The 10,068-nt window shown below is 48.6% G+C and overlaps 1 protein-coding gene across 1 annotated transcript; it reads left to right on the top strand.

Annotated features, from left to right (window-relative positions):
* The first annotated feature begins 2,586 nt into the window (after window positions 1–2,586).
* Window positions 2,587–6,159, top strand: GDF15 (growth differentiation factor 15). The gene is made up of 2 exons (XM_083422081.1): window positions 2,587–2,938; window positions 4,224–6,159. The coding sequence occupies exons 1-2, from the start codon at window positions 2,641–2,643 to the stop codon at window positions 5,000–5,002; spliced, it is 1,077 nt and encodes a 358-aa protein (XP_083278207.1). The 5' UTR covers window positions 2,587–2,640; the 3' UTR covers window positions 5,003–6,159.
* The last annotated feature ends 3,909 nt before the right edge of the window (window positions 6,160–10,068 follow it).

Raw genomic sequence — 10,068 nt, 5'->3', positions numbered from 1 at the left:
GCCTCCATCAATGATGACGATGGATTTCTGGAATGGAAAGAATCTCCATGGAGCTGCTGCGGCAGGATGGAACTTTTCTTGGAGTTTGACTTTTGCCTGGAAGCAGCCTCGATGAATTCCTCTGCTGTGGAATCTCAACGCTTTTTGGGCATCTCGCTGAGACCTCCCAGGCTGTTTTCACTGCCCTTTTATTAAAGGTAAAGGGACCCCTGACCATTAGGTCCAGTCGTGGCCGACTCTGCGGTTGCGGCGCTCATCTCGCTTTACTGGCCGAGGGAGCCGGCGTACAGCTTCCGGGTCATGTGGCCAGCAGGACTAAGCCGCTTCTGGCGAACCAGAGCAGCGCACGGAAACGCCGTTTACCTTCCCGCCGGAGCGGTACCTATTTATCTGCCTGCACTTTGACGTGCTTTCGAACTGCTGAAATGACATGCTTTATTTGTGAGAAGGCTGCAGTCTCCGGGAAAAGCATCCACTTTGCACAACGAACGTCTCAGCTTCAATTCTCCAGGGACGGCTGAGAGAAACCAATTCAGATTCCCCCCTCTAAATCAATTGCCTGAACAGAGGTCATTAAAAAAAAAAAAGTTTTGGGGGCCTGGGCCACCCCCTGTGAGGCCCCGCTCCCCCCAAACCAGCCCCCCAGCGTCCCATAAAGCTAATCCCCTCCCTAGAAGGAACAGCCCTCTGGTCTCATAGAGCCGAAACAATCAGCTCCAAAGCCATGCTTTCAGCGAAGGTTTCCCAACAGAATTGGCTGGCGGCTTCTCAAATATGGTGAGGAATTTGTTCCTCGTCCCGGAGGGGAGGTTGTGAAATGATTGTGAGAGTCTTGTTTCCCTCCACGGAAGGGCTTTTGGGTTGCAGGTCCCCTAGTGATGGGCGAAGCGGAGGCGTATGGGATGGAGCGGCAATGACGCCCTCGTGAATCAACATCCCTCGCGACTCCAATGTTTGGACGGGTTCATTCCACACGGATCACCCGGGCCTGTTTTATGGCTTCCTCTGCCTTGTAAATCGCCCGGCCGGCATTTTCGGCTCTTCACGAAAGCTCACCACCGACTGACCCAATAATGGAAGGCGCCGAATCACCGCAAAAATATTTGGATGGGAAAAGGAGGCCCAGATTCCCCCAAAAAACCACTTGACATTCCAGCCCCTTGGAGAGGGTGCGATCCGGTTTGCGCCGGGGGTTCTGCAAGGAAGCCTTGCATCAAAGGAAGGGAACATCAGAATCATGTGATTGCAGAGTTGGAAGGCACCCAGAGGTCATCTAGTCCAACCCCCTGCAGTGTAATGTTGGTAGGCTCTCCTATCATTCCTGATCATTCTTGACCGATTCAGCCGAGTTTGGTGGGATTTTGGAGGCCAAACACATATGGAGGGGGCCACAGGTGACTCCCCTGTCCCCCATCCTGGTCTTAGTTGGACATACAAAATGGCGGTGTTTGAAGGCTGATTGGAAACCACCTCTGGCTGATGTTTTGTGTTCAGACCAGTTGCCAGAAAAGCCAAAGCTAAAGGCTTGTTTGGCGAAGGAGCAAACTCACAAAGAGAGCCTTCTTGGAACAGGCTGAAAGCCCGATTTGAATTCTAGAGGTCCAGCACCGAGAGCCTTCTGGCGGTTCCCTCACTGCGAGAAGCCAAGTTACAGGGAACCAGGCAGAGGGCCTTCTCGGTGGTGGCACCCGCCCTGTGGAACGCCCTCCCACCAGATGTCAAAGAGAACAACAACTACCAGACTTTTAGAAGACATCTGAAGGCAGCCCTGTTTAGGGAAGCTTTTAATGTTTGATGCATTACTGCATTTTAATATTTTGTTGGAAGCCGCCCAGAGTGGCTGGGGAAGCCCAGCCAGATGGGTGGGGTATAAATAGTAAATTATTATTATTATTATTATTGACCCATCGCTTTGCAAGCCTGAGCTCTGGAGGGTAGGGTTCGAACCCACGGCTTCAAGTTACAAGGAGATTCCAGCTAAATATAAAGAACTTTCTGGTGGTAGGAGCTGTTCGACAGTGGAACGGTCTCCCTTCGAGGTTTGCCAGCACAGGTTGGACGGTCGTCTGTCCTGGATCCTTGAGCCCAGAGTACGCCTCTGAGACCCAGTAGCTGGAAACCACAGATGGAAATCATAGAACTAGAGCTGTGTGGGACACCAGAGGGTCATCCAGCCCAGCCCCGGCAATGCAGGAATCTCGCCTCAAGCACCCACGGCAGATGACCGTCCAACCTCTGCTGAAAAACCCGCAAGGAAGTCCACAAGCTCCCTCGGGAAATGCAACCGTTGCTGCCGCCGCGCTCTGTTCCCGCTTTGCGGCTTCCCAAAAATCGTTGTCCGGTTGGGCACTGCCACAGAGGGCAGCAGACCTGGCCTTTGCCTCCACCCTAAGCATCTTCGAGTTATTATAAACCTGTCTGCTCCGAGGAAGAAAAAAAAGGAAGAAAAACACACACAGCCGACTGTCAAAATCTTTTTCTTTTTTTTTTTTCCTTTTCTCTGTTTACAGTACTTCCACGTCATTGGTGACTTAACTTCGCCTCGGGTATAAAAGCCGAAGGTCTGGCCACACGAAGGGAAGCCTAGCACAGCTGGCTGGAGAAATTCACCACCTCCAAAGTCTCTGACTTCCAACCACGATGCCCGGAGCCTCTCGCCTTGCCACCAGCCTCTGGGTGCTATTCCTTCAGTCTCTCCTGTCCGGCGTGGTTGACCTGCGACCCCACGGCCCCCAAGACACCCACCCGCAACTGGAGGCTGTCAAACAAAGCATCCTCGACCACCTTGGGATTGAGAAGCCCCCCAGCGTCCGAGGGGCTTTGAGTCAAGGTGAGCTGCAAGAGGCTCACCTGGTCTACCGGGAGATGCTGGCACAACTCAGAGCGAACCAGACCTTGCCAACGGCAGCGAAAACTGTTCATACCTTGAGGGCGAAAGGTAAGCTTCACTGCATTCCTAAAGCTTTTGACGCAAAATTTGACACCGTTCAGTTCACTTTCAATCTCATAAGTCCTTACGTTTCGATTTCACAGCTGTGATGCCCCTGTTGTAGTACTTTACAAGCTGCTGTTACTGCCACTTATTTTATACTGCATTATGACTTATATTACTGTCATTTATTTCCTTCCCTTGCCTGTTATCCCGAATTGTGGTTTCATTTGCCTGTCGCTTTCTCTCTCTCTCTCTCTCTCTCTTTCCTTTTAATAATATTTTTATTAAATTTTGAAAAATTTACACAGAAAATTCCAAATGCATTTTAAAAAAAGATTTCTTTTCTATTTTCCGCTTCCGAGATGCTTTCCTTATCCCTCTCCAATTTTGCGGCATCTTCACTCTGTTTTAAAAATCATAATCGTAACACAATCGCCTCTCATTCTTTCTGCTGCTCATAGCTCAAAACCCGGTCGCGGATTCTTCCTGCTGTCATTTTTCTTCAAATAATCCGAAAAGGGCTTCCGTTCTTCAAAAAAATTAGATTTTCTGTTAGATTTTCTGTGCAGACTGTGTTCTTGCTAGTCAAATCAAAAGTTAAGATTGCAGTGGAAATGCTTTGAAGATTCTATAAACACTGTTCACAAAATAATATGTTGATATGTATAGATTAAGACTATAGAATGTATAGGAAGAATGATGTGCAAATGGAATATGAAAGAAAATCAGATAAGAAATGCAAATGATTTAACATAATAGAAAACAGAAATCGGGGTGTGGTGGAGGGGGAGCCAATGTTGAGTGGTGGGAATGTAATTTTATCTACCGTATTTTTCGCTCTATAAGACGCACCAGACCACAAGACGCACCTAGTTTTTGGAGGAGGAAAACAAGAAGAAAAATATTCTGAATCCCAGAAGCCAGAACAGCAAGAGGGATTGCTGTGGATCGAAAGCAGCAATCCCTCTTGCTGTTCTGGCTTCTGGGATAGCTGCGCAGCCTGCATTCGCTCCATAAGACACACACACATTTCCCCTTACTTTTTAGGAGGGAAAAAGTGAGTCTTATAGAGCAAAAAATACGGTATATTATTTTTTGTGGTTTTCTTTTGTAGAGTGTTTCTTTTACATCTTTGTGTTTTGTATCTTTGTGTATTATTGCATTGTGTGTATCAGAAATCGATAATAACAAAAAGATGGTGTTCTTGCTAATAAAGAGTTAGCATCGCCTACTCTGTGTGATTTATTGCTGGCTCGCTGCTGACGTCTTCCGCTCTTCATTCTCTCCACAGTTAAGCTTCTGGGCCATGGATTGGCTGCAGGTCCAGCGGTCACCAGCGACCCACTCAGGCCCCTATACGGCCTGGAAGTCTCCAGGACAGCTGCGCTCAGCCGGGACCTCCATGTCTTTCGGGCTGAGCTGTCTCTGTCCAAGAAGTTCTCGGACGTCCCCAGCATCTCTCAGCTCAACTCGACCAGGTTGGCTCGCGTCAACATCTACAGACTGGCCGGTGGGGATGGAGAAACCGCCACGCTCTTGGCCTCCCAGGTGGTCTCGAGGACCACACCCGTCCTCAACCTCAGAGACGCCGTGGGGCAGTGGCTAGCCGGGCCCGACCCGAGGCTCCATTTGGGTCTGGAGTTTCCCACGGATGTGGCTTCCTCCGTCCTGGAAGGGGGAGAGTGGCTCCCCTTGGAGGTCGAGACGCAGGGGCGCAGGCAGGTCCGGAAGCGGAGACAGCTGGACGAGGAGTGCGGCAAAGGTGACACCAAATGCTGCCTCCGCTCGCTCAAGGTTTCGTTCGCTGACATCGGGTGGTCCAACTGGGTGCTAGCGCCCAGCAGCTACTCCATGAGGTTCTGCGAGGGCTCATGCCCGCACAACTACAAGCCGGCCAGTATGCACGCTCAGATCAAGGCCAGGCTCCATAGCCTGTCCGGGGAGACGCCAGCCCCCTGCTGCGTCCCCGCCGCCTACGAACCCATGGTCCTCATGCACTACGCCAGCGACGGGAAGGTGGTCACGCAGCTCTTCGACGACATGATCGTCACACGTTGCCACTGTGCGTAGCAGCCCGGCGAGGGCGGAGAGAGGGGTTCTACGGGAAGTGGTGTCCTGTCTGTCCGGAGCAAGGGGACAATAGGAACAGCCCAGGGCTCAGTGCCATCTCTGGTGCAAAACAGCACTTTTCGGGAGGATGTGTGTGTGCTGAACATCGTCTCTTCTAGCCAGTGCATTGCCCAATTGGCAGCTCCTTTTTACTACTAGGTCATTTTTTCTCAAAAGTCTGTCTTAACCCACCAGGGACCTCTTTTATCAAACGCCCGTCCCAACCCATCAGGGACCTCATTTCCTAAAAGACCATCCCAACCAGTCAGGGACGTTTTCCCCGAAAACCCTTCCCAACCAATCAGGGATCAAGGACCTATCTTATCTAGGCCATCTTTTCTCGAAAGTCTGTCCTAGGCAATCAGGGACCACTTTTATCAAAAGCCCATCCCAACCGGGGTCTCTTTTCACAAAACCCTGTCCCAACCAAATACCGTATTTTTTGTTCTATAAGACTCACTTTTCCCCTCCTAAAAAGTAAGGGGAAATGTGTGTGCATCTTATGGAGCGAATGCAGGCTGCGCAGCTATCCCAGAAGCCAGAACAGCAAGAGGGATTGCTGCTTTCACTGCTCAGCGATCCCTCTTGCTGTTCTGGCTTCTGAGATTCAGAATATTTTTTTTCTTGTTTTCCTCCTCCAAAAACTAGGTGCGTCTTGTGGTCTGGTGCGTCTTATAGAGCGAAAAATACGGTACCTCTTATCTCAAAAGTCCGTCCCAACCAATCAGGGTTGGTCCACTAAAAACCCAACCAACGGGGGAGCGCAGTGTCAGCGAAACACAATTACAGGTTACAAGCACTTTAATGTAGCAAACAAAGAGCTTTATTTATAAGTGGGTGGTATTAAATGTAGAGGGTAAGTAGTAATTCTGGGGTACTTTGGGGGCGTATATGTCAAAAGCAGGGTCTTGCGGGGTGTGTGTGTGAGAGAGATGAGTTTGATCATGTCCCCCTGTTGTCTGAACACCTGTCAAAAAACCCCAACCTGTTTTGTGGTTCTAAATATATGTGTGTGTGTGTTTTTAAAACCCAGTCCTCTTATTTATTGTTAACTTATTCTCGTTTGTGTCGCCAGTGTTTTGGATGTGTTGTTGGTTTGTATTATTTATATAAGATTTATCTGGGTGGGGAGTGATGAAAAGAGCAATAAAAAATTCTCCAAATAGGTCTTGTCTATGTTCTTCATTCCAAAGGTAAAGATTAGGGGCTGCAAACAACCACTCCACTATCTTGTACCCAACACAGAGAACACCCAACCCAAATCTGTCCCCAAATCCATTGGAGATTTCTAATGTTTCATCCAGCTGTTCTGAATTTCTTCTACAAAATCCTGGGGAATCTTGGAAGTATCATAGAACTGTAGTCCAACCCTCTGCAATGTAGAAGTCTTTTGCCCAATGCAAGACTCCAACTCGCAACCCCAAGGTTAAAAGTCTCACCGTGTACCGACTGAGCTATCTCGCTCAGGAGGACTTACGACTGCCCACACCAGAACGGTTTATTTATTGCAAATCTCTCCCCACTGCAATATCTCAAAGGACTTTCGCAGTGGAAACATCCGGAATAAGGAAACGGTTGGAAACGATTAGTGTTAACGTAAAAGCAATTCTATATACAGTGGTACCTCAGGTTACATACGCTTCAGGTTACATATGCTTCAGGTTACACACTCCGCTAACCCAGAAATAGTGCTTCAGGTTAAGAACAGCTCCGTCTTGCAGGCCCTGCAGAAAGATGTCGAGTCCTGCAGGGCCCTGGTCTCTTGTGACAGAGCGTTCCACCAAGTCGGGGCCAGTACTGAAAAGGCCCTGGCCCTAGTGGAGACCCTCTACACCCCTCTGCCCCTAGTTCATCCTCGCCCAAACAGTTCTCCCAGCCCGACCTCTGGAAATCTGGGTGCCTTTTCTCCCCGGGCCAACCTCGCTCTGCTGGCCGGGAGGAATAGCAGCGTCAACATTGCAGCGGGGAGGGGTTGGTCTAGATGACCCTTGGGTTCCCTTCCAGCTCTCCAGTTCTACGGTTCCAAGTTCATTTGCTCATCCTCTGCAGAGGGTTCTCCGAAGCCCTTGCCTCGTTGGCGGCCTTGGAATAAGCTATCTGTGTCTCTCCCCGGCCTTGAGGCTATCAGCAACGGGCGTAAACTCTGGGCTTCCAGCCAGCCCGGCAAAGAGGCTATAGTCTGCCGGAATGCCAGCCCAGAAGGCAAGGCAAACGGCCTCATCCTGCACCTTTCCCCCTCCGATTTCCTTTCTGGAGCTGAGTTGCCAGGCTGTTACGAGGAACCAGGGACCGCTCAATTTCTCCCCATCTCACTTAGCAATTGCACACACTGTGATAGGAGATAATGTGATAGGAATTTTATGGTATTAGATCTATGGTAATGTTCATAACTGCACATACATAGATCAACACAGGAAGACCAACCTGGAACCATTTTGATTCTTAAACTGACCAAATCCTTTCTCTGCAAGGTTAAACTGGAAAAGCCTCCCCATTGTCTCTTTCCTCACAAGATATGTCTGTTTGAATAAGGTGTGAGCCTGTGACCTGGCCCAGGAAATAAGTATTTTACCACTACAAAAGACTGGCCAGGCTCCCCAGGCAATCCAATCAAGTAACTTGCCAGACAGGAGATAAACTGTGACAGGAGAAAAACAACATTTAAATTTCTATGATGTAAGTGGGATGTATCTGAGGGGTGGTCTTAGGTTACACCCCTTCTGTGATGTATGCATAATGTTTCTGGGGGTGGTCTTGATCTACAGAAGGGGAATTTCAAAAGTCTTTATAAGCCCTTGCACAGCAATTTTGGGGGTCCTCTTCCTCTCCTGCGTGTGAGGGGAGTACCCTGTTGCAACAGATCAATAAAGATCAAGCTTACTAGCTGCTTTGCTTCTCAATATTCTCTGGTTGGCCTCTGTTATCTTCTCCTACCAATAGGGAACCTATGTAAGGACTCTATATGGGCTCTTGGATACCCCATAAGGGAAAAGGGCATATTTTTATTTACAACAACACAAAAATTCTCATTTTAGTTTATCTCTTATTTGTTGCGTTATACACCACACTTCCCCCCCGCCCCACTCCGAAGTAGCTTAAATTTGCTGTACATGGTTCTTTCCCATTTAATCCACCCGGCACAACGACCTTGCGAGGTTGGCCGACGAAACAAAAAGGGAAAGTAAATGAGCAGTGCCCTGTGTGGGAGATGGAGGGATGGCATCTGATTGCTCCTGGAGCAGCTAAGGGGTGAAGCTTAATCTCAGGTTTGTGGGTTCGAGCCCCATGTTGGGTTGTTGCAGGAATTTCTGTAAAGGGTGGGGGGGTTGCCCCTCCAGCAGATATAATGCACATGCAGCCCACTACCAAAATCAGCACAATCGCTTTTGTGACACTGACAAACTGGAACGTGTCCAGAGGAGGGCAACCAAAATGGTCAAAGGCCTGGAAACGATGCCTTTTGAGGAACGGCTAAGGGAGCTGGGCATGTTTAGCCTGGAGAAGAGGAGGTGAAGGGGTGATATGATAGCCATGTTCAAATATATTAAAGGATGTCACATAGAGGAGGGAGAAAGGTTGTTTTCTGCTGCTCCAGAGAAGCGGACACGGAGCAATGGATCCAAACTACAAGAAAGAAGATTCCACCTAAACATGAGGAAGAACTTCCTGACAGTAAGAGCTGTTCGACAGTGGAATTTGCTGCCAAGGAGTGTGGTGGAGTCTCCTTCTTTGGAGGTCTTTAAGCAGAGGCTTGACAACCATATGTCAGGAGTGCTCTGATGGTGTTTCCTGCTTGGCAGGGGGTTGGACTCGATGGCCCTTGTGGTCTCTTCCAACTCTATGATTCTATGATTCTATGACTTTTGTGATTTGTCCCCACAAAATACTTCATCAGAGTTTCTTCCTATCTATTCAAAGGGCCTCTGCTCCACAATACCAAATGTAAGAATTCACTGATAAATGTATCTATGTACCGGCTGGCTGGGAAAACTTCAGACATTCATATAGACATGTGAGCTCAGCTCCTCAGCAGCCCCTCTGCCTGAGTGATAATCCCTGGCCTCCTGATACCTGAGTGCCAGACAGGTAGCCATTCCAGAAATAACAAACCCAGATGAAGACAAAAGGGTGTGATGAACTTGGCTGGGAAACAGGGAAATGTAAGTATATTTTTTGTTACACTTGATGGGTGTTTGGTGGAGGGCAAGGGGAACCATGGGGCAGGGTCCAGGATGCTCAGATTACGGCCACCAGACCTCCCCTTTCATGATGTAACCGTGATGTAGTTTGGGGGGGTGTAACATGGGGATTAGCAGCTAATAAAAGTTTGGGTTCTCTTTTGTTTGGAGCTTCCATCTTGTTCCACCTTGTGGCAGGTGGGAGTCCTGTCGCGACAGTCCTCAATAAAGACCAAGCCTACTGGCTGCTGTTTTGCTCTGGTATTCCTGGCTGGTGTCCTTGTTTTTTGTCCAAGGGAGCCCTCAGATTTCTCCATTAACAGGGTGAAAGATCTGCAATTCTATGGTTCTAAGTTTGTTGTTCTAAGCACATGGCTATCTATTCCCCATGGAGCTTGAGATGGCATACGTAGTTCTTCTCATCCCTCTCTCTCTCTCTTATTTTATCTTTTGTTGTTGTTGTTGTTAACTGTTTTCAGGGTGTTGTGTTTGTGTGTCTTTGCACACTCGAGCAGTGTATACATTTGCGAAATAAATAAATATCCACATCTCTGTTGCCCACCCTCATCTCTGAGACCCCCTCAGATACCAGAACTGGCTCCCTCTGGCCCAGGATTTATGGTCCATGTTGTTTTCTCTGAATCTGGATTATTGGAATCATAGAACAGAATAGTGGATTCACAAGAGTTAAAAGGGACCCGGTATTTAGGCAATACAGTGGTGCCCCGCAAGATGAATGCCTCGCAAGACGGAAAACCCGCTAGACGAAAGGGTTTTCCGTTTTGGAGGTGCTTCGCAAAATGAATTTCCTATGGGCTTGCTTCGCAAGACGAAAATGTCTTGCGAGTT

The sequence above is a fragment of the Podarcis tiliguerta genome (assembly GCF_965153285.1).
Source record: "Podarcis tiliguerta genome assembly, chromosome: 18".
Lineage (NCBI taxonomy): Eukaryota > Metazoa > Chordata > Lepidosauria > Squamata > Lacertidae > Podarcis > Podarcis tiliguerta.
This window is presented reverse-complemented; position numbering and strand designations above follow the sequence as displayed.